Below are 26294 nucleotides of genomic sequence, written 5' to 3'. Positions count from 1 at the left end.
CAGGGCCAGTGAGGAACTAAAAGTTTGAAAATATGCTAAACATCTCACACAAATGTATACTTAATTCTGCAGTGAAAGACTATAAAGAAGAGGTAGCTCATCACCACCACCCACTACCAACCCTTGGGCTACTCTTTTACGAGTAATTAGTGAGAATGACCATCACATTATAAAGCCCCCACAGCTGAAAGAGCAGCATGTTTGGTGGGATGGCAATTCAAACCTATAACCCACATATTGCAAGTTGAGCATCCTAACCACCTGGTCAAAGAACCAAGAGAATCAGTGTAAAAAGTACAATTAGTGTACTTCTAAGTCAAGAGAAACGGCATATAACTCAGTAGTGAATACAGAAACTGTGAGAAACCACCAAGCCATAACAAACCATGGCTTAGTAAAAATTCACAATTAAAAAAATGGCAGGGGAAGGGGATTATGGCCACACAACCCATAGAAGTGGAGGTTATACAAAATACTAAACATCCACACAATATCATAAGCCTTCTCATCACTAGAGAAGATAAAATAAATTTGCTATCTCTTGAGACAGACTTCACTATTCAAAGTTTCAAGATGAATAATGGTTTACAGTGAAGTGCTGTCAACAAAAATTGCATTAGGTGATTGAGGGGAGGTTGTTTGATTCAAGATTCCAAACAAGATCTACATTATCAATCCTCTCCAAAACCTTACAGAGACAGCTAATCAAAGAAAATGTACAATAATTAGAAGGTATCTTCAGATTCTTCCAAAGTTTTAAAAAAAGGAGAACAATAGCCTTGAACAAAGCATAAAAAAATTCCCCTGCCAAAACTGGTTAAAAACAACCTGAAGTAGAGCAAAAAAAAACAGATGGTGCAGCACCTAATAGTAAACATCATCAGGTCTGCCATATGTACTACCACACTGATGAAGAGCAAGTTTAAGTTCCACCAGTGTAAACTCAAAGTTAATATCACATAGACAATCAACCCAAAAACAAAGTGGTGATCTCTCAGCAAGAAGACGGAAGAGACAAATGCTGGAAAGGTGGAAAAAGCACTCCTCAAGTGTATTGGCAATGTTCTATATATGATCAACTTCCTGGCCAACGTATTGCACGACAGGAAAAGGATGGGAAAAATACTTCCTACCGATATTCCAAATCTTGCTCCAGACAGCTTTAAAACTGGTGGTAGAAAAGATACCAATATTTAGCTTAATCATGGATTATTTCTGGCTTTGACACCTAACCAGCTGCACATGATGCTGCTGGAAAGTAATGTGGATGGATAAAGTGGGATACTTGTGAAAGACATCCCAGGCCTGTGTCTGAGCCTTTCATGCCTGCTGTCAGGCAGGAGACCACCATGAACAAAGTTCCCTTACAAAATGTGTCAAGGTTTGGGGAAAATAATGAACAGCTGGTTGAATAATAGTTACTTCCTCCACACACTCATTTATAGATAAAAAACTAATAACTGCAGGAACAAGTTCTGAAAAAGAGAGGTGAAGGAAAGCCAGTCAGTGTGCTCCAAGTTCCACACTGGCACATAGACTGGGTGGTATTAACCATGGCCAATCTCCCTCAAAACAACAGAAAGGTAATTACTCCCCCCCAATGGTTCACTGTAAACCCTAAAAAAAAATTAAAAAAGTGAAGGTAAACAGATAGATCAATCATAGTAAAAAACTGATTAGGTGTATGTAAATGAACTAGTATTGAAGACAAAGATTGTGATGTGAGAACACACTCCACAGAATGACCCATCCAAGCACCAACCCAGAAAAGATGGAGAAGGGAGACAGCAGCTGGTCAATAAAATCAAAACTTCCTAACTGATTTTAAATCTCTCCTAGTAACTGGTAAATAGAGAATAGACAGTCACAACCTCCAAAGGATACCTAGTGACATGAACCTAGTCAGTATATAATGATCAAACAACAGTGCCATACATCCATGAACTCACCCATCACACAACCAGTCATTCCAGTGGAACAGAAACTAGCAAAAAGTGACAGCATCTGCAGGTCTGAGGTATATTTCCTGTAAAGAGGAATACATGGGTCAATTGGAATCAAAGCCTTAATATTATCAAATTAGAATGAAAACATCAACAATTCAGACCCCCCCCTTTTGTTTTAAAAAAAAAACGTTTTTCTTTTGTACAGAAGACATGGAACCTGTCCTGGGTCAATTGCGTAGATCTCTTTCAGACAAAGGAAACTCCTGTGACTGAAAGCATGACTAAATGATGGTTTTGTATCTCAGGGACAAAAGAGCTGGACCTCAGCATTCACTGGATGCAATAATGGAGACAGAGAAGGAGTAGACATAGAACCTTCAAATCTTGCATCCACAAGGGGTAAAACACTCTTCATATGGTGTGAGAAAGACCCTGATGGAGGTAAGAAAAGAAGTCTGCATACAAAAGTATGAAAGGTGTAAACTATCACAATTGATGAAGTACTGGTTCAGTCGACCGTTGTATGCATCATTGTCTTTTCCACAATAACAAATACACAAAGAACCACAACAACCTTAGGATGTTAAAACTGCTGTCACTGGAAACACCTGAGAGGATTAGGAATACAGAGACTTACCTTACAGTTCAGATAACCTGCCTTAACAATAGCAGGCAGAAGTGGCTATATAAATGTCAATATAAAAATATTGGTAGGCAGCACTATTCTACCTTTATGAGCCAGGATACATTCACACACCAGAAACCTGCAAGGGTCTTTAACTCTGCAATGTTCCTTAAATTCTTTTTGATGATAACTCCTCATGAAGAATTCAAAGTAGCATGAAGAGTAATGTCAACAGGTATATCTCTGATAGCATTCAATTTCAGGAAGATTTTGGTGTGTTTTCATGTAGCTGTTTCACCAAGATATCTTAATTTACTTAAGACAGACAAAAAACTTCTCACCCCTTCTGAATGAAAAAAAGACATTTGCTCCAAAGGTTTGTCAGACAAAGAATAAAAAAGGAAAACATGAAGTACAGGAATAGATTGGGGTGGTGATTGCTGATCAGTCTTCCAAACATAGTTGCTTTCTTATTAATGTGGGGTTTTATGGATCGCAGGGTACAGATCTATAAAAAGTTAAGAAAATTCAGCACCCACTGACCTCACCCACCAGAAAGCCCTATGAGAGAATGCAATACAACAAACAATGACACTGTAATTATGCCAGGGTTTTATGGGCACCATTTTCAAACACCAGCATCAGAAACAATGTCCATAAAACCTGATGAGAATACCCAATGCTGGTACTTAGTTTAACCTACCCCACATGACCAGCTGACTGATGATGAGGGGCACCCTAATGCCACCCACCTTTACAAGAATTAAAAGCTAAAATGGTATGTCAAAACATTCCTGATATAACTCACACATAAAGACAACCCTCACCCACCAAGATACTCTCTTTCCCTTCACAAGTCACCACACATGCCAAACATATGGCTGGACATTTGAATCTAAGGGGAGGTAAACTGTCCATACAGAGCATTTGCTGTGAGGAATCCAACTTGAAAGGGTTAACATGATTCCTGTGAGTTCATATTGTGCATTTTGAATCTCATTCTGAACACAATAATGTTTAAAAAAAACTGTTTCCAAACTAATTGCTAATAATCCCTGGCATGATGAAGCAGTGCAAGGTTTTTCAGTAAAATCATTACACACAAGAATTTGGCCCTTAATTGAAGCTGCTGCAAACACAAAAATTCACAATGGTATTTTTAATTCCAAGAACAAAATAAACAGAACATGACATAAATGTATCTCAAGATAGCTTGTACAGGTATTAACACTTTTACTAATAAAGCAGAGAACGGTGTTTCAACTTAAGAAGGTTAACCAGAAGATGACCTAAGAAAGTTGAAACGTTGTTCTCTGCTTTACTAATAAAAGTGATAATACCCATACCAGCCATCCTGAAATACATTTTCACTTCACCTGGGTTTCTCGTCATCACGACAGGAAACAGGAGGATGGACTATTGTTTCACTTTTGCAGCTCTTGAATTTATGTCATATGCTTAAAACACAGATTATCTAACTCAGATTTATCTTTTTCATTTTACTTTCACATATAAAATATTTGCTATATTCATCCAAGTTAAACCAGTACAACAATTTTTTTTCTCATTTTTCACAATTTTATAGTAGTATTAATGATTTTTAAAAATCTGGTGTCAATTTCCTTTAAAACAATCTGAAATAATTTTAGGAATAAAGCCTTCCAATGCAACCATTTAAACAAATTATTTTAAAACTAAGCACTGGTAATAATTAATATTCTATGGAAAATAAACTGTAAATCCAAGTTCACTGTAATTTTAAAATTAATGTTTTTTAAACATTACACTTACTGAAGTGTATATAAATCTTTAGTAAAAATTAGTTATTTTTTGCCTTACCTGCTTGTTTAGATGATGCCCAACAGAATCAGCCAGAGTTCCAATAGCATCATACAGAATTAGTAAGTTTTTGTGCTTCAACAGAAAAGATTTCAATTAATATGAAAATATGACAATCCATTTTCATAAAACCTACCACTAATGTATCAAAACCTTCTAAGTTATTCTACGTAGTTAAAAACCAATAAAATAATCTTTCTACAATATTTCTTACAAATAATTGGTCTTTACTAAAACATTCCTTCACTAAACACTTACAAGTACACAAAAGTTAATGGATTTTGCACACTTTACAAAAATATTCTTGTACTTTAAAGGTCAAAGCACAAATACACAGCTTTAATACAGAAAAACATTCTTTTACTAACAAACTATTAACATGCCTTAATAACAATTAATATAAATGTACTGTAATGCCTGTTAAATATACATTTTCAAACCACTCTTATTTGCTAACATGCTAGTGACTAATATTTAATGTTAATTCACTGCAATAAGAGTATGATAAACATTAAGATAATTTCCTTTTTTTTATCTAATAACACAAATTATTTTCATTGTAATAATAATCACAAAACAAGTTTAAAAAATGAACATTTAATACTGCAGTTTAGTAACATAAGAGGATATTTAAAAAAGTCCACAAAAATAAACAGCAGCATCTCAAATCTTTCTTTCGATTTTATTCCAGTCTCCTTGACACATCCCACTGAAGCCTAATACACAGATTTAGGAGAAATTCACACAATAACACATTCAGTAATCATGTTTCAGCACTTAAAACATTTATTCTTTCATAACTGATTTTTAAGTATATAATACACACCAACCCACACAATACATGGATCACACTCTTAATCATAACATTAGACAGCAGGGCTGAAACCAAGTATATTCACCTGATATTTGTTAAATGCAAAAACCAGTGTCTCTAAAATAAATCCTAGATATGGAACAAGTTCTGTGCATGCCTCCTCCTCCAAGGTGGCAAAAGCACTACAGGCTGCCTCTTGCACTCTTTTATTGGGATCCAGCACTCTTTTCAATAACTATAACATACCATTAACAGACCATAACATGTCATAAGACTTATTATTCTTTGAACAATAATGCATTTAAACAAGAAATACCTGTATATTTCACATATTTATAAAAATGCCCAAAATACAACATTACAGTTAACAATAATGCTTTATTTCCAATAGTTATATCAACAAAATTTAATACAGACAAAAGTTAATGAAGTTGCAGCTGTTTGATATTCAGTTCCTACTATTCTCTGTAGTATTCTCAAGAACTGACACAGTTTACTCAAAGTACAAAACTGTAAATGAAATACTAATTCATGATATAATTCTTTAGAAAATAAAGTACATCTTATTTAATAATAAAGCAAGAAACATAACTTGTAAAAAAATTCTCTAACCTCAGTCATTAAAGGCTTGAGAAACATGTCATGAGGTTGGCCAACAATCCAATGGGAGTAACGACTCAGTGTCCAACAGGTGATTGATCGGACTAAAGCTTTCTTGTCATTTAGACAGGTAATCAAGTATGGAACAAGCTCAGGAAGATGTGGAACCATACCATTCATGCAACCTATCAAGCAAAATAACAGTTAAAAGTAGGACTGTAATGAAGGATTTAAGTATTCTACAGACTTTTAAAAATTAATGACACAAGGAATAAATAGTTCTAGTGAAACTGACTTTATTCAACACCATATTTCAAGAGCATGTCTTTCATGTTTTATTAAATCTGCGAGCAAAACTTCATAGCCTTATAAATAAATTCTGGTTAACTCACCTTCAGCTATTGCACCAAGAGCTAAAATCCCTGACTCCTTGATTTCCCAGTCTTGATGAAAAAGGGTTTCTTTAAGGATGGGTAAAAGCACAGGTAGAAGTTCTTCATGCAGCACATTAGCAAGTACATCAAGTGCTGCTGCTGAACACTTTCCTGTGTGTAAAACTTTACAAGTCATGCTCAAGTACAACGTTTATATCACCACTTAATCCTACAAGTTCATAAGTATACTAAACAATACAAGATGTCTGACTAACTACACACATTAATATCAAGACCAATTTAATTCTTTTGAATATGGGTTCAGTCAATTTGATTGAGCTCAAGAGAACAAAGTAACTAGTTTCAATACTATAACTTATGTTTAAGGTATCTTCATAAAATTTAACAAGGGTTCAGTAAGCATTACAAGTATCTTGTACACAAAATAAATCAAATTTTTTTATGAAGCATTTTCATTAAAACTTTGTCTGACTGCTGATTGCTCCAAATGCAAAATAATTTTCATGTTAAAATTAAAAATACTTTCTTCATTTGAAAATATTCAAATTTGATGTGCATAATTCTGAAATCTCCTAAATAAATATCAGTGGAATTGTAACAAAGCTTTTCCTGTCTGACAAAGGATATCTGCCCAAAACTTCACATCACAAAATAAAACCAGAAAAAGTTTTCATTAGACATATCAGTTTATTACTTATCTTATTAATTATTTGAAGTCCAGCATTAGTATTTATCTCAATAAAGAACTCACTTAAATTCCAATCTGATAATGAATTATCATCATCTAATCCATCTTCTGAATCTGCATCCTCCTGTAAAAAGTCACAATCAAATAAATTATCTTTCAACACCACCATAATAAGATATAATTTTCTGGTCTGGTAGCAGTGTACTGGTACTTCTGCAGTTGCATTCATAGAAGTAAAATATAAAAATCACTGTAAATGAAACATTAGCCACCTCATAAAATATGATAAGCATTTTGCATTTATTAACTACACAAAATTACAATTCATGATGAAATAAAAGACCCATTATATGACAGTTATATGCAACACTCTTATGCAAAATGCCTATAACCATAGATCTGAAAGCTGGTTCCTCAACATGCTCAATAGCAATGACACATTAGTGGCCATATGCTGATCATTCAGGTATCCTACAAATATATCATTATAACTACTATAAATAGAAACTTGTTAATATGTCCAATTTACAAAAATTATTTCAGTAATTCTTTTAAAAAAAATTGTGTATAATTGTTTCAAAAAACCCTCTTCCTCTTGACCCTATGCAGTGATTACTTCCATTGTAACATGACAAAGTATTGTCCAAAAGTGTGAGAAAAAGTCAAATTATATTTCGGGCTACTTTCAAAGATTAATGTAAGGTAAATCACAATTGAAATATGAAAATTATATTAATATCCATATTCAGTACAACAGAAATTCAGTGAAATTGAGTTCAGCAAACAGTTAATATTTTATGTTCCCTTTTTGCTTTAATGACTGCAGACAGTCTTTCAAATACTGTTACAACATATCTAATCAAGGTGTCCTTTGGGAATTTACTCTAAATATCTCTAATACACTCCCATAAAGTTTTTTGGAAGTAACTTTAAATTTGTCAACTTTTTTACCTATCATATCCCAAATCTGCTCAAGTGGGTTGAGGCAAGGGTGATGTGGAGGCTGTTGCATCATTTGAATGACTCCAACAGCTTCTTTCTTAGCTAAATAATTTCTGCATAGGTTAGATGAGTGTTTTAGTGTCATTATCTTTTTGGTAGTATAATCCTTTACCAATAATATGTAAACCACTGGGTATAACCATGATGGATCATATATCTGATGGTGCTTGCACTAGTCCATTATTCCACCTATGTTGCAGTATTTTCTGTTATCTCAGGAGGAGGAGGAGGAAAAAAAAAAAGCAGCAGAAGCAGCTTCACACTGTCTCCCCATGTTTCATGGTAGGTGCTATGCACTAAGGTAAATATTTATCACCTTTCTTCCATTGGCATACAACCTACACTTTTATCCAAATATTTCAACCTTGGACTCATCTATCCACAACACCCTTTTACAATCATCAAAAGTTCAGTTTTTGTACTTTTTAGCACACTTGAGTATCTTGACAATATTTTGAGATTGAAATAAATCCTTTCTGAATTGTTACACAACAAAATATTCTATTCTGATTAAGTCTTCTTGATACGGTAGATTTGGACACTTTTCTGTTATTTGGTACATATATATTCATTTCTCACGTGCTTGGGTCAGTGGCAGTCTTCCTTTTGTTCTGAAAGCTACATAAAGATATTTAATATCAGTATCATTGTGTTCAAGTGTTCTGCCTCTTTATTTCCTATGTTCAAAGCTACCTATCTCAGTCTCTAAGGTATACTTGACAGTGTTTGAGGAGCATTTCAAGTCTGTAGCAATTTATCAGAGTCAAACTAGCAACATGTAAAGCTTATATGCAAATTCAGCTCTACTAATAACTGTCTATCTTTAGTACTGTTAAGTGCAGAATTTTGACTTTCCATGGCTATCTAAAATTCTTTTGCTTTATGTCTACAGTCAACAAACTTCCCCTGGTCTTGAAATGGCTATAAAACATTCCTGTCATTTGTGAACACAAATAAAAACAAGACCCACACAATATGTCTAGACCAGTACTGTTCAGTTTATCAGTTAGTTAACTTATCACCTAACTTTGTTGGGCTACTCATTAGGGGCAAAGGCATACTATTTACTTTGCAACAAAAAAAATTGCTTTATTATTTTCAATTAAAACCAACTAAACAGTTAATCAACTGCTTATCACTAGCTCACTCCTTAGCTTTACATAAATTGTTACCATATTTTCATCATCATTTAGGTAGGCTGTGTACACTAACATCACAGAATACAGTATAATTGTTTACATCATTCTGCATCAAGCCAGATGATGAAAATTTATATATATACTAATTTCAATATTGGCATATCTATAGTTTAAACTTTTAATAAATTCTGAAAATATTTTATACATATAATGCAATTTCATATGTTTGGAATACAACTGGGCTCTTACTTAATCATTATGGCTAACTTTGCTGTCACATTTTGAAGAACCCCTCTCAATGAATACAGCACACTTTCTTGTTGAAAATTTAAATTTCCATTATCTAATATAGTTTTCAGGAAATTTTAATGCAAGATGTGGAAACTTTATGGTTAAGATGGAAAAGTAACAAAAGATGTAAAGGTAAAGACTTAGTGTTTGATGAAGAATTAATGGCTTTTAGGGAATGTTCCAGAAATATTATACAGACATAGGACAAAAATATCATGTAATTAAAAATTAAGAACATTAAACAAATACTTAGAATTATACATGTAAAAAACAGCTGGTATGTGTAGAGAAAGCACTATGTAGCAGAGCGAACAACGTTTCAACCTTCTTCGGTCATTGTCACCTACATAGTGCTTTCTCTACTCATACCAGCTGTTTTTTTTACATACATAATTTTCTCTACAAGTGGGTTTTCTCATCATCACAAAATACTTAGAATAATTCATACTGTTGTTCCTAAATTGAATACATGTAGTTCTCGATTACATTATGTTTTATGAGTTTTTGGATTAATCCGATCAATGAAATAACACCACTTCTCAATTTATGTGCTTGCAAATTCAGGTTAATGCAATTTTCAAGCAATTTGTGTAATGTAATAGTACAAGTAGAAGGATTTACTCACCATGTGTTTGAAGGTCTGCTGATGCAAACATTTTATTATAACATCTGCAATAATGTGGCATATGACAGATAAGTGACATCAAAATAATAACATTATGGTTATCAGTGCATTATTCAGATGGTCACAAGATCCATTTGGTTATACAATGAAGATATTAAAATCAATTCATCATGCTTCATACTAGAGTTGTTTTCTGTAGATATATTATATTGACTACATGAGCATAGGCAGCACTCCAGCAGTATATTAAGGCTTGACTAATGGCACTCCCACTGGGATTGCACACATCATGCATACTCTAGTATTTGATTTACTCAACCAATTCGTGGAACATAAATATTGCATAAATCAAGAACTACCTATAATATAACCTGAAACATTTTTAATGCCAAGTTCTAAAAGTAAAAAAAAAACAATTTAGTCATATCCTACTTAGGCACTATTTCATAGCTATTTAATACTAAAACAGCTACATCCACAAGTGAAGTGTCTTTAAATCTTTAAATGTAAAGATAAAGAAAGAAACAGTTCATAAACTTCAATCACTGATTTTGAAGTTGGAGGATAAAAAATCTTATGCTCATATGATACTCCACATTCCAATGTCAATACAACTGTGGGGTATAAGCTGAACTTAAATACAATAATAACAAGGAGAAAATTCAGGACTGATACCTCTACATTGTCATCCATGTGTTTCTGATTGTGAGTTTTGGACTTATGAAATCTTGGTTTGATATCTTCTTCACGATCTGGTATCATTTCATCATCTTCAACATCTCCCTAAAACAATATATCATCTTGAGACAAAGTTAAACAATTGTCACATAGCCAATTACGAATTAAAATGTTCATCTCAGAATTTCCTTACACAAAATGTAATAACAATTTTTAATAAAAAGCTAAATATACTTACTTGATACAAACTATTTTTACCTTAATGCAAAATTTTAAACTAAAAATTATAATTATCCTTCACAATCTATCTGAAGTTAGTCACCAAAACTTTCATAGTTATGAAATTATCATACTGCTAAAACTATCTTCAAACACCAGAATACAATAAAAATATTAGAACACATTGCTTTACAAGTAAATGACCTCAGAGAAGATTAAAACACTAACATATTTCATGTAATATTATTACTGCTGCTTTCACACAGATGTTATTCTATTATCAATGGGTAGTTTAAAGTGTACATATAGACCTTTTACAACTAGATTCAAAATTTAATAAACTATTTCCTTTTCAATGTATATGAATAAATCCGACATCAGTGCATAGTTAATAAATCAAGTTTTGTTATATTACATATATTTATATTTCCTAATGTTTAAAGTGAAATACTTAAATAAATCTTCAATCTGCCCTTGTATGAGAATCATACCATTTGTTCTCTTGGTCTCATCTACTCTCATTTACTTACCACCCCTTTTTCATGCATATAAATAAATGTAAGTTACTCATCATAGCTCAGATATTATTCAGACATAATATTCCAAATTTAACATGGCTGTAATTTTGGTTTTCAAACCTCTATGGGAAAAACCCAAGAGGCAAACCAGGGGCACTCAGAAACTATTGTTTCTCTTCAGCCCCACTTGCATTCCAAAGTTAAGCCTGTCTTGAAGAATAGGGGAGTATCCTATTTTATGTCTGGGAAAACTGAGAAATCAGGTAGACTGTGGAGAAGAACAGCTGAGCCATTTCAGTGGGGGTGAATTCAATCTTGTGATAATGTCTTCAAATGAAGAAATTAGTGGAGTAGCAGAGAGATCCAAGCTGCAGCTTGTTGCACTTTATCACAGGATACACTGAAACAAGTAGAGAGAGTGGTGGAAGATAGAGAGAGGGAAAAAAAAAGACTAACGTACAAAAGAGAAAAAAAAAGAAAAGAAAAATGAGGGGAAAAAAAGAAAAATAAAAGTTACAGAAAAAGGGGTTCTTTCAGGGTCTGGATGCCAGGGATCTATAAATCCAATTGCCAGAAATTTTGGTGTAGGGGAAACCAGAGTGCCCAGAAAAACACTTTCACTGGGCAGGCACCAAAAAAAATTTACTCACCTAGTGCCCAACCTGAAATGTAAAGCATTATAAACATATACACAAGATAGTACTAATTATTCAGACATAGCAATTTTTGCAGCCTTTAATCTTCTTTGTTTACAGATGTACGAGTTAGAAAATCAGATCCATTTGCCATGCTGTCTTCCACAAAATAGTTATAATAAACATTCTCTACTACATATACAAAGTAACATGTGCATTATACCATTTAATATTGCAACTTGAGCTACACATCCACAGGGCAAAAACTTGTATGGTGGAATTAAACATGATTCAAAGGGCAATAAAACAAAATTAAAATTAAGTAGAAATAGAAGAAACGGATGTAAGCTGTTAGGAATCTTAAGTTATTTAGTATATATAACTGTAGTTTTCTGTTACAATCTGTGATCATTCTACAAAAAAAAAAGGTAATTTAGATTTCATATTTTTATTTGGGAATTACAAGGTCAGTCAAATTGACAGTCCTTATAAAGGTTAGATTAGATATGGATTAACTGAAAAAATCTGATATTTGTTTAGGAGGGTTCCAAAGTTACATAAATGAAATTTAAACATTTTCAGATAAGGAAAAGTATTTTTAAGTTCAAAGTGAAAATTCCTTTGCATTTGGATAAGTTAACATTAACTCCATGTATTCATGGACAAATATTTATTACAAAATAAATAATTAAAAAGTTTGCTTTTTTATGTACAAAAATATTTAACATTTACTGAAAGTTTTCCAAATTTTGTTATGATACACATACCACATTAAAAGTTACTCTACAGATACTCTTATGATTAGTTAATAATTGAGATGATAGTGCAATCACCAACCTCGTATGGAAATTTAAATACTGTTTTGTTGTTGTATTCATGTGCTCTCTTACAGTGTTTAACAAACAGAATAAAAGCGAAAAATATTTTACCCACGAGACTCTTCAAACATGAAGTGGATTCTGCTATCTTTAATCCACTGATTTGTAATATGCTGTGCTTATGGGCAAAACTTGCTACATACCTCAAATACCAAGCATGCAAACATTAATATTTATTACATTTCCTTACCTTCAACAAAATAATATCTATTTCACTGTACTTCATTCCTCTGACTAGTACTGGGATGAGACGTGGTAGATGTGGTGTTAATGCATCTTTACAGATAGGTTGTTCAGCTAGAGACAGCCAAAACTCACACCCTTCTAGAGCTACTCCATCATCTGAATCTTGAGTCCTCATCAACATGTACTAGATGAAAAAATTAGTCATCAATTTATACTACATAAAATAATTTCATAACATCTGTTTCTAATAGAAGCTTTATCCTGACTACTACACATGCTGGTGTTCTGTATTGGGGTTGTGCTGAACAGAAATCATTTCTTTATTTTGTGATTTTTAATCAGAGTATACTTGCATGTTAGTTTAACACTTAGAGCACCAAAATTAATAATGTTTCTGAAATTTGTGACACTTTCCTTCCCACATTTAGTTGCAAATCTATTATGCAAAAATATCAAAAGGTACATAAGATCCAAGAAAATACTTTAAGTCTTTGACTTTAATTTATTTCTAAATTTAATTATTAGTACAAAACTAAAGACATGACAATATACCGAATTCAATATTTTAGGGCAGAATTAGGATTTTAACCTAATAAATTTCGTACTAAGTTTTCAGTGTAAAGTTATTTCACATTTAGTTGAAGCAAAAATTTTAACCTTATGACATTCATATCTAATTCTGATGTTTAGATTACCAAGTCTAATAGAATCTTCTGAAAACAATGCAAGTTTCATTACCTTTGTGTACCAGCATCATTTGCACATCATGTCTTTATATCATAAAATGTGCACACTTAACTGAATACAGAACTACCCACTCTTTACTATACCTGAGAGGTGTTTAATATAATCAGCAATTTTTTTAATTATTGGAGCATAAACTTCCTCAAATAACAGGCACTTTTGACCACTACTTCAAAACAATAACTTCTTTGTATACTTTATTCTGTCAATAAAGCAAGCACTAAAATTTATTTTTACACTATTTATGACCACTATGTAGATTTTATGCTGTACTTATTATATTTACATTACTGCTAACATAAGCAAAATCTCAGGCTTACTTTGGGAAAAGCAGTTATGTACATGCCATTACAACACTGAAAGACTATGATTCTCATAAAATAAATCAGTAGGGAAGTTTCTTGTTCACGAGAAACCCACTTGAAATAAAAGTCCATCTCAAAATGGCTGGTACAGGTATTAACATTTATTACTAAAGCAGAGAACAATGTTTTGACCTTCCTAGGTCATATTCAGGTTAATAAAGAAACTTCCAAACTCTCGTTGTTCATCTGAAGATGACCAAGGAAGGTCAAAATGTTGTTCTCTGCTTTATTAGTAAAAGTGTGAATACCCATTTACAATAAACAAATATAGTTTCTTGTTACAAACCAAAGCCATTATAGAAAGAACTAAAGGATAATTTGAAGTTAGTTTGTATTTTTATGATAGTTATGATTAAAAACTTTTTTTTGTCATAAAAATCTCAAATATTTCACTAATTTCTAAAACCTCCTAAATACATTTCAAATGTCTGTTTTGAGTAAGACTTTATATTTTCTATAACCTAACCATATGGGGTCTCTAATTTGACCAACCTTGTAAATTTCATAAAAAAAAGAAATATAAATGATGCTTTTTTTTCGTGTTCAAATGACAACTTATTATAACACGAGAATACAAATGTTCAGTTTAAGTAGCAAGTCTCATAATGCTATATATATATTTTTTTTTTTTATTATACTGACCTTCCAGTCATGCCTAACTAACATTACATAGCTTGCACTAACTTGGTGCGTGTGTACTTGTGTTACGTATCCAGTAATATAAAACTAATCTTTAGTCTTCCCTGTCTTGGCTGTGTTTTAGTGGACTAGTATTTTGTAATATAGTCACATTTCAATTATTATACATTTTATATATGTATATAGATTATTTCTATTTTGAAATAAGTTAAAAACTTATTTTTCTTAATACAGAACAATAAATCAAGAAGTAAAGCAAACAATTATCTCTTCTAGAATGACCTTTGAACTCTTACTGCTGGATACAAGTTATTAAGCCTTTTAAAATTTTGCATGTAGAGGATTTTTCTTAAGTTCATATATATATAGTTTATTGACCAAAAAATAATTAACTATACTGATACCACAGAATTCCACTAATTTATTAAGCTTAGTAACTAAGCTGTACTTAGGTCTGAAAAAAGAATGAAACTTCAAGCAGACCAAAGACAACCTACTTCCTTGAAATCTTGGATAAAAAAAAAAATGTGGTAGCTTTTTCACAGATAAAAATGACTGAGAAAAGCACTTGGGGGACATTCTGAGTTGCCATTTGGTTATTCACATAATATATTGTAGTAAGAGTATATAAGGGACCATTTCAAAAAATGGAAGGAGTTGAACAGGGCCACTTTGTTTCAGTACATAATCCGTATCTCAGCAAAATAAAAAGAAGAAGGTTCTTAATTTATATTCTAGCTTGCTAATACTAGTGATTTGAGTTCCTAATTTGTACAAATCTACAGACTTGGTATTTTGACATCACAAACATCTAGTTTTAAGCATTGCTGCATTCAACATACTATGCAACTCATTAAAATCTATATTTAGGTGTGTTCTTTTAATACTTACTTTTAAGTTAATTAACTCAATATTAAAGTCTGAATTATAATCTACAATTTGATTCCAAGCTTATTGACAAATTCATAAAATAGTAGTTTAATAAAATTTTGAATGCAAATCAACAAATGTGATGACATGGCCTTTGACCTGTGACCCATTGTGAAAGGATTAATGCCATATGTAATAAGCTGTGAAGCACAACCCACAACTAAAAATCACACAAGATGACAAATTAACTCTTACTTCTATGATGCTATGCATGTGTGGAATTAGCCGATCCATACGGACTTCTAACAACATGACTAAAGCTCGACACACGTTCTTCCTCACTTCTGGATCTTCATCTGAAGCCAAGTGGAATAGATTCTGAATGTGAAAAAAATAAATGTATAATACCCTGGATATAAATACACACACACACAAATGAAATATTTTAAAGAAAATCTCTGTTATATATATATATATTTATGTACAACTTTTAAAACCACAAAACACTGTACAATATTTCTAATACTATTAAGTTTTCAGTTACTGTATACAGAGATGAATTATAATATAAATAAAAGATATTCTGGATTGAAAGGTAAACAGTGAATGTTACTTTTAGTTCTTTACCATCAATTCATGGATTACATTAATTCTAAAAGCAAGAGTAGAGAGAAAAATGAAGTTATCTACAATATCTAATACTCAGCTTAGGTGAAGACATGTTTTCATTGATCATAATAACGAGCATCTAAAGAATGCCCCACTGCAGATATCCTTAATACTAATTAATAATTTTAACCTTGATAAATTTCCTTATTCACAACTGTTTATCAAACAAAAAACTGCATCTATGAGTTTTTTTCAAAACAGTAAGAATAAACAAACAAAAACAAATATATCTATAGTTTCAAAAACACTAAAGATTCAAATTAAAACTTAAGAAATTAACTGTATGTGCAAACAGTAAGTAGTTTACTTCAAGCAACTGATTTATCAAAACATATACAATATTACCTTCAGTAATATCACTGATCTAAAAACAGGTTAATACTTTTGAAACACTAATGTGTCCCTATGAAATAATTAATAATACCAAATACATAATCAGCATTAAAAACATATTTACCTCCAGGAACTGATCTATATGCATCATTAATATCTGAGTTCTACTGATGATAAACTGGTTGACACAAGCAATTGCATGAGATCTAATCTTTGGGCTACTGTGTTTAAAGAACTGCAAGAATTTTGGAATGAGAATGTTTAATGGTCGATCTAAAGCTTCACTGTCTAGCACCTCTGCTGAATCTTCACAGATCTTTTGCAAAGCTCCAAAGGCACCCTAGAGTCAGGAAATCACAAACATTCATGCATTAATGCCTGTATACTGAAGAATGATCGTGTCTAATGTCTTCAGCATGAATAAAAAGTTACATCCAATTAAAGCATTAGAATTTCCTCAGTATTAAAATTCTCCTTTGCAATAACTTGAAACTTCAGTGTATTCTAAAGTAGTTAATCTATCAGATTCACTCAAAATGTATTAACAAAATGTAATTTTAAAAGTACATTCAGTGTTTTGATAATTTTTTGTTTCAACTCTGTTCTTCTATCAAAAACAATTGACAAAACTTGTACATTTAAAAACTGAATTACATACATATGCAAGTAAACAGTAAATCATGTACTATATAAAACATTCTCCAATAAACTACACAAACATTAATAACATTTTCCTAGTATTAAAGTATTTTATGAAATCAAATCCTACAGAAGAATGTGGCTCATGAGACCTACTGTTCTTTGCATTCTATTAATTTCTTTGGTGTAAAAGTTAAACATGTTTTAAGTTTATCACACATTTTTTCTGCTTAGTTCAGTGTAATCATATACTCCTGATTCTGTTAGCTACTGATCTACAATGCAAGTTAAAATTAGTTTGTCTACAAGCCAAAATGTCTGCTGCATCAGCATCTCAAGTTAATAAAAAAAAACAACATGAAAAAACAAACGTGACTTGATTTGGCATTTCTACACCTTTAAACAAAAACATTTTCATTGTTCAGTATCTCTACAGCTATTTGAAATGTTACAGGTTAGTACAAAAGCAATGTAAAGTAAATTTAACTGTGTGGTTAAACTTTGGCATTTTTTTTAAAAACATCAATTTAATAATTACTTTAAAATGAAATATTTTAGTTTAAGACATGCATTTCTTAGAGACCAAAAGTGTTATTGGACAAAAGTCCCCACACATTATCAAGACAACACAAGTTTTTAAAATAACACCATTAACTCAATCTACTTCAAAGATTGATGAATCTACAACAATATACTCATATCAGTTAATCCAACAAACTGCATATAAAATTAGCACTTGCCCTTCCATCCAAGATTAAAAGCATGGTGACAAGTCACCAATTAACTTTCCATAGTGGTTCACTTCTTATGAGAATCCAAACTACACATGCTTTTCCTACCCATTTTTTGTATTAACTGCACATTGTATCTTTTGAGTCTCACTTAAAAACCTGTAACCCCTTTAAAAAGAGCTTATATACTACAGTACTTCACATGAAGCTTGAGAATTTTATAGAATAAATCTATTAACACCTACCGTACCAGTTTAACAGGTAGAGTAGTTTTTACTATCAAAGCAATGAGGAGGACATCTCTTATTATGTTCTAATTACATTAACATTTGTATATGAATGTAAATGGAAATGATAGCTACCAACTTTAAAAGGTACTCAACACACAGAAGGTTAGAAAAGTTAATAGAGAGAGAACAAAGACCCACAGGTAAAACCATTCTGAAGTACAAAATACAGGAAATGTAGTTGCATACATATGTACAAACCCCATACAGGAAAACTCACACATACATTCTAACTGATGCATCAATATTAAACTAATACAAAACTTCAAAAAACAAGAGAGCTAAAACTACATCATCATAAAATACTTAAAATTAGTCTGTTTTAGTGTCTGTTCAAAGTTTCATACTTGTTTTTAGACTTAAATACAGCTTAGTTACTAAGTGAAATAAATTATTGGGTTGAGGAATAATTTGTGAGCGTTTTTTCAAGTTAAAAATATATTCATAAATGAAACGCTTTCGCAAAATATTTCATGTCATTTGGTAGATAATTTTTTGCTCTAATAGATGGTGTGTTTGATTTTCATATGTCTTTCATATGTATTTCATAATTTTTGCTTTCATTTTCAGCTCATTAAATGGAATGTCAAGTGGACAAAATCAAGCATTTTCGACACCATCTGCTTTTCGCATTTAATTTCTTGCAATTTCGTTTAAAACAATGCATACTATATACCTAGGTATTACATGAAATAAAGTATCATAATAAATGTTTTGGGTGTTATGTGTTCATGCATTGAAGTACTGTATAGTCTTGCATGTAATGCTTGAATGAAATTATTTAAAAATGCTCACGAATTATTCCTCAACCTAATATAATGGAATTATGTGGTATCAGTATACTTACTTAGGACTTTTGGCTCATTTAACTGTATATATAAAACCTAAAACTGATATCCTCGACGTGCAAAATTTTAAAAGGCTTAGCAGCCTTTGTTCAGCAACAACAGAGTACAAAAGGTCATACCAAGAAGAGAATTACTTGCTTTACTTCTTGAATTATTGTTCTATATTAATAAAAATATGTTAAATAATTTATTTATAAATTGTAATAATCTACACACGTGTACATGTATGTGCATATATATAAGAATTAAAATGTGACTATATATCACAAAATACTAGTCCATTAAAACATAGGCAAGACAGGGAAGACTAAACATCAGTTTTATATTACTGGATACATAACAAGACTGCACATGCACCGAGTTAATGCAAGTTACATAATGTTACCTACGTATGACCAGAAGGTCAATATAATAAAAAATATGTATGTATGCAAACAAGCTTTATATCAACTAAATCATTCCATACATTTATACTTTATTATTTTGTAATAAACTTAAGTTTTCTAAGTAGAATTCAAGTAAAAATGTGTTACATTCTGAAACATTTTTCTAACAAGTAAAAAAATGTTTATGTAATAACAAATGTGATAAAAACTACTGTCTTTACATTTAAGTTTAACACTTGTGTTTATAATTTTGTTAGTACTATTGCACAGTATACATACCATGCTGACCAGTAAACCTTTGACACAGAAAGTAAAACTAACAAATTACTGGTTAAGCTGATCACCAACTTATAAAACTAATTACATCAGTAAAATTCTACCATCTTCAAAACTTACCTCACAAACATTGTAATCTTCTGAATCTAACATCTGACATAGGCGAGGAAGAAGTTCTGTCCAGTTTGTCAGTTCTCCCTTGTAAGCTATAGTAGTTATGAGAATCCCGACTGTAGCATGTATTAAAGGAGAAGGATCTCCTACACTGTTGAGACATTCTGACTTTATGAATTCTGCCACCTCAGGAGGAAACTTGTGAAAATGTGCCTTAACGTTGTTTTTCAAAATCAGTCCACTTAAAGATCTTGTTGGCTCATCTATAATATCAAACATCAAAATTTTAAATGAAACCACACATCTTAACAAATTTTGTACTTCATATGTAAAATATATTTTAAACTTGGATTACTGTCATAATCACAAATTTTTTAATAGTATGCACAATAATTAAGTCCTATCTGGTATTTGGGTTCTACAACTTGAAAGCAGCTGAAAACCGACTTGCAGTTTTCAATATCTAACATTTTTTTAATGTCTGTAATACAATTATTCACCATAAATATACTTTGTTTGAATACACATTCAGTACTTATTCTTCAGAGTAGGAAAGATTTTCCTTATTTGGCAACTAAGAAAAATAATCATTATATATGAATTATTGTACCTGTGAAATGGTTATTGTAAACATCATAAACATATGTACACACACACACACAGTGTCCTATTATCTTTCTATTTCAACCCATGCCTTAGGGCTTATGGAAGAACTATTTGGTAAAGATATCTTGTTTTCCAAACTACATAGGTCTTTGCCTACTGATAACTTTGATCTCTCACAACAGAATCTGAAACAACTACTTTATTTATCATTCAGTATCCAAGCTTCCTTATGAAATTAAAAATATGCCAGTATTATGAGGGATGAATTCTTTACAGTAGGTGTCTGACTTGTGGACAATAAATTTGAACAGACAGCACATAATCCACTAGTTTGCAAATAATATATTTAAAACAGGACAAACACATACACAAAATACTATCAGAGTTGTATCCAGAACTTTAAATAATTATTCTTATTAACTATTACAATAAGAAATGTGATTATAACACTTCAAGACATCACTATACACTCTTTATGCCTAAATCTACAAGACAGTCTAGCTTTATATCTCTCATTAATGTTTTATCTTCTCTTTCACTAATTTAGTTGCATATATTTATTATGTTATACAATGCCCAACTGAGGCCAAGAACTTTCTACAAACTATGAGATGCTATGAAGTAGTAGTACTTATTTATAGTAATGAGAAAAATACAGAAGATTCAAGTAATGACATCAATTCACAACAACTGAACTATGCAACAGATGATTCATAAGCAGTTACATAAGCAAACTTGCCATAAGTACTGTTTCTGAAAATTAATGCTCACATGATGTAAACTAAATATTCTCATATATCTAACAGATTGCAATCCAAGAGATCCTTGAAACAAAAACATGGTTGAAAATATTGCAAAAACTATTCACTGTTGTTCTTCATTTATTAAACCGGTAGTTAAAGATTAGTCACCAGTCAATAAATGCACACCAAGCCAATTGAAAAAAATTTGAAAAAATGATTAAATTTTCAAAACTTTACAAATGAATAATTTTACTTTTTCCTGTTTCATTTCATTCCAATGTATTAACACAAATTTCTTGAAAATAACTTCATTACATTACAATATTTGTCAGCTCATTTTATAAAAGTTTGTGCGAGAATGACATAACTTATCATGCTAGAATTAGTACATGAAGAATAGGATGGTATTTATATTTGAGTTTTTAGTGGGGGAACTCCAGGAACATGTGAGAGTTAGTGAAAAATTAATTTAAATCGCATCTCAGCAAGACACATTCAAAAGTATAGGTTGCTACCAAGATTAGGTTTTACCTCATGCCATTTTGACACTCTTCTTTACTAATGTCTACCATGGCTAGTTCTAAGCAGATTTGAAAAGCCAAAAATATTGACCATGTAAGCTCTCACTAGGCCCAGTTACTGGCATGAAGCCTCTTTTAGAAAGTGATGGCTCTCTTTCTTTCACAATCATCTAAGAAAGAGATGGCATGTTCAAGTGCTGTCTCTATCTCAGATGCAATTCTGGATGTGTGGTAGAGATCCAGAATTCCAGCTCAAGATATATAATAAAAACAGTTTTCTCTTGACTTCAGCTACAGATACTTTGGGTTATAACATCTCAAGCTTGAGTTTGAACCATACATCAGATCAGAAACAATAAATAAACCTCCCTTCAGAAGGAAACTGCATGTACAATCAAAGAATCATTCAATCCACACACACCCTTGCTCATCCACTAAGGTGGTAAGCTGCTTCAAAAATGACTGCTAAGGCAACATTGACTCCAGATTTTTATGTCCAAAGGAAGAGGTAAGCAACTTTTGGAAGTCTCCAAGCTGCAAAGAGGAACTTGATTATCAATGGTCAAAACAGTGAAAGGGTAGTACACTCATGGAGAATTAAAAACAAGATCCACAATGTGCTTCAATATCATTGTTTGAAACGTTGAAAATGCAAATCGAGGCTGTGTCTTTCTTAGAAACTTTAAGAAAAGCTTTCTTTAGCTCATCTGCAGGCATTACATGTTCAAGCTGATGTTGAAGGCAGTCTTTTCAACTTGCATTGGAAAATCAGCCAAGTCAGACATCATGCTTTTTAAGCACTTCTGGAAGAAGTGAGAATTCCTGGACAAAAGTAAGTTTCCAGACTGCAATGGATGACAACATTACAATTTCCACTGTCTCAGATGTACATGACAAAATTGTTTTCACTGAAGAAAAATTTCACACTTGGCAACACAGAGATGATTATAACAATGATACTCTGAAGAGTTTGGAAGATTACTCCAGTAGCAATGCATCATGCCAAATAACTGGCAAAAGCCACCTAAGTTTCAAATATCTTCACATTCCAAAGCTGGTTTAACCACACAGTCAGAGAAAGTGCTGGCTTGAAGAATTTGCATATTTGTTAATTTAATTCTATTCTTTAAAAAAGAGTAAGTTTGCTAATTGTTTGTTAGGTAGTTATTTTTATTAAGCACCAATGATATTAAATACAAGGAATTCAAAACAAAAGTAAAATTTGGCTTTATAAAACAAAAACTGCATACTAAAAAATGTTAAAGAATGTAGGAGAAATAAAAATCAGTAATTAAAATATACAACAAACATAAGCATGTTTATTTCTTAAAAACATGTAAAAGAAATATTTCCCAAATTTTCAGTCAAATTTACACAAACATCAAATAAAATGCTATTTGCAAAAGGTACTAATCTGTAGAAAGTTCTGAGGTTTCAAACTATTTCATCCAGTAATTATGTTTTCTACAATTCAATAAAACAAACCATTCAACAGGTGAGTTAAATATCCACACTAATGCACAGTATAGTTTGAATCTGCCATTATGATTTTGTTACTGAAATTCTATTTTTGAAAGAAACTTTATTTTTCTGTGTTGCTTTTATTTCCAAAAATTATCTTTATATATCTAAAGTGAACATATAGCTCAGTATTTTGTTTCTGTGAACCAGTAATTTTTATTTTTGTCAATGTGTTTCACCAAGTAATACAGTGACATCTTTTATCACAAAGAAATGGAAACATGGAAGCAGCAATCCTAAAATGTAAGGCAGCATAAGATTGTAATCAAGTGACCACTATCATCATTTATTTATTTACATTATAATAAACAATGACAGCATTAAAATCAAATAGTTTTAAATCTCAAGTGAATTCGTTACCCAGTTGTCACTATGCAAGTAAATCAAGATTCACAAATAAATTACACAGAAAAATACCATATCTGAATACATTAAGTCATTAACTCTAATCTGTTGTAATACTTTTATATTTATTGGGTTGAGGAATAATTCTTGAGCGTTTTTTCAAGTTAAAAAAATATATTCATAAATGAAACGCTTTTGCAAAATATTTCATGTCATTTGGTAGATAATTTTTTGCTCTAATAGATGGTGTGTTTGATTTTCATGTCTTCAATTTTTGCTTTCATTTTCAGCTCATTAAATGGAATGTCAAGTGGACAAAATCGAGCATTTTCGACACCATCTGCTTTTCGCATTTAATATCTTGCAATTTCGTTTAAAACAATGCATACTATATACCTAGGTATTACATGAAATAAAGTATCATAATAACTGTTTTGGGTGTAATGTGTTCATGCATTGAAGTATTGTATAGTCTTGCATGTAATGCTTGAATGAAATTATTTAAAAATGCTCACGAATTATTCCTCAACCTAATATATCTCCAAGTATTACAAACTTCCAAAAATTGTTTTTAAAAAAATAAACTCATATCTCATATTGACTCCAAATTAAACTCATCAAAATCTTAATTTGTTTTGTGAGATTTATTAATTAACAAGTTTAATATCTATATTACTTTGTTCCAATAGATTCTTGTTATAAAAACTTAACCTTATTGAGAATAGTTTTTTACCAACCATGTTTAAAACAGTATCTCTATCATATTATTTATCATTATATAAAAATCTTAAAAATACTTAAACTAAATTCTACTAAACTATCAAGAAATAATTCTAAAATTTACCTTAAAATGCTTCAAAAATTACAAACAATAAAACTATACAAGCAAAATAATTTAAGTCAATACTTCAGACAAATTTTATAATTAAATACTAGAATGAATTCAAAGTCTATATTAGACAAATGTTAATTTTTAACTTTCTAAAAATAATAATATTCTGAAGTCTCAAACATGTCACCAAAACATAAAAAAATCTTCCTATTACAATGTGTGCTACTATGTAGTTAATTATATCACCAAAATACAAGATGGCAAAAACCAGAAAATGCTAGATCAATAAAAGGATTTATTTTAATTATAGTTGCATACAATGCTACTTCACAGATTCCTTCCAATTATTGCAGCTTAACATAAGACTATTTTAAGGGATGAAAATTAGTGTTATAAAATTTCTTACCTTCGGACTTAAGTTTTGTCAGGACAAATATTAAATAGTTGTTGAAGTCTGAATACTTGTTCAATTCCTCCAATTTCTTTTAATATATTAAGGAAATTAAACAATGATGCTAAAAAAGAATTTTTTTATAATGATTAAAACTTCTTGAAGATTAAATGACTGGTCAAATATCGAAGTTACAGATATACTATAAAAACAATATAAATCAAAACTGATAAAAATATTGTAGAAAACTAGTTCATACAGTTCAGTGTAAACAAATACAAGAGTAATCTCAAAGTAAATTTTGCCACCAAAATTGCTGTAATCCTTTTCTAACAAACTGCATTTCTGCCATTCATCAGAACACTTAACCCACCATTTCATCAAAACGATGGGATTGCCAGATAGACAAAGGAATGCATGATTCATGATAAGGGACAGTACATATTAAAACTTGTTTCATTTTCATGTAGAACTTAGCTTTCTTTAAATCAATTTTAATTTACAGAATTTACATGTACTGAACTTTACAATTGCTATACATCAAAAAATTTATTCAGCTTGTTTAACTAATAATAAAACAATGTTTAATAGGATACAATATAAAAATTATAGTAAAACCATTAAAGTTATTTGAATCTCATAATTTAAACAATCTAAATGTCAAAAGTCTTAAGGTTTCACAATAAATTTTAACTAGTTTTTCATTTATGTCTACTCGTATTTCTCCCAATCACTGGCACATAATGAATTGATATTTTCTTTCTTCAAAAGCTACTCTTCACAATGACTGCTTAGGTGAACCTGTTAAAGATTTACCAATGTTGTAAACTATTAAAAAAAAAAAAAAAATGAAATGCCTCAGTATGGTTGTTGCTTACTATACTACCTAATTTAAAGTGGTCTTTACCACATATAGTGATACTATTAATTAATTTTAGAATACACAAAAGCCCTTAAGATTACTGTTACATACACCAGTTTAACATCCTTTTGCAATTCTGAGATAAATAGCTATCTTGTGTTCAGCATACTTATTTATCTTGAACACAGGTTTACAGCAACTGATTCTTCAATTATATTTTAGCTTATTTAGCAATTACATCTTGCCTTACTGTTTTTTTTTTTTTAAAGGATATTATCTCGATAATGTAAAGGGTGTGGGGACTTGGTCCACAAAGGTATTCAAATATGCTTTCAATAAAGTACTGCAAAAAACTAAGAATAACATTTAATCAACTGAAGTTTATCATTTATCTGAGAAATTTATCTGATAGAAAATTGTACTTTCATGGATTTCTTCAAATCTGGAACACTGATAAATCTTTACAACATACAATTAGGTGTCAAATTTGCTCT

General features: G+C 31.1%; 1 protein-coding gene across 8 annotated transcripts in view; it reads right to left on the bottom strand.

Moving 5' to 3' along the window:
* Positions 1-26294, bottom strand: part of LOC143249562 (transportin-1-like) — a 71318-nt gene that overhangs the window by 40420 nt on the left and 4604 nt on the right. For 6 of the 8 annotated variants that reach the window (XR_013027835.1, XR_013027836.1, XR_013027837.1 and 3 more), the window contains 11 exons: positions 24954-25029; positions 19986-20242; positions 16823-17038; positions 15952-16074; positions 13083-13262; positions 10640-10747; positions 6971-7031; positions 6217-6369; positions 5837-6009; positions 5310-5459; positions 4411-4485 (listed from right to left, as the gene is read on the bottom strand). Coding sequence is in view for 5 of the 8 variants with exons in the window: in XM_076499630.1 (XP_076355745.1) it covers positions 4411-4485; positions 5310-5459; positions 5837-6009; positions 6217-6369; positions 6971-7031; positions 10640-10747; positions 13083-13262; positions 15952-16074; positions 16823-17038; positions 19986-20242; positions 24954-25029 (1572 nt within the window). In the remaining 3 variants the exon portion in view is untranslated. The remainder of the gene's footprint in view (positions 1-4410; positions 4486-5309; positions 5460-5836; positions 6010-6216; positions 6370-6970; positions 7032-10639; positions 10748-13082; positions 13263-15951; positions 16075-16822; positions 17039-19985; positions 20243-24953; positions 25030-26294) is intronic. The other 2 variants (XM_076499633.1, XM_076499634.1) reach the window with 1 other exon arrangement.

This window comes from Tachypleus tridentatus, chromosome 4, assembly GCF_004210375.1.
Source record: "Tachypleus tridentatus isolate NWPU-2018 chromosome 4, ASM421037v1, whole genome shotgun sequence".
Lineage (NCBI taxonomy): Eukaryota > Metazoa > Arthropoda > Merostomata > Xiphosura > Limulidae > Tachypleus > Tachypleus tridentatus.
This window is presented reverse-complemented; position numbering and strand designations above follow the sequence as displayed.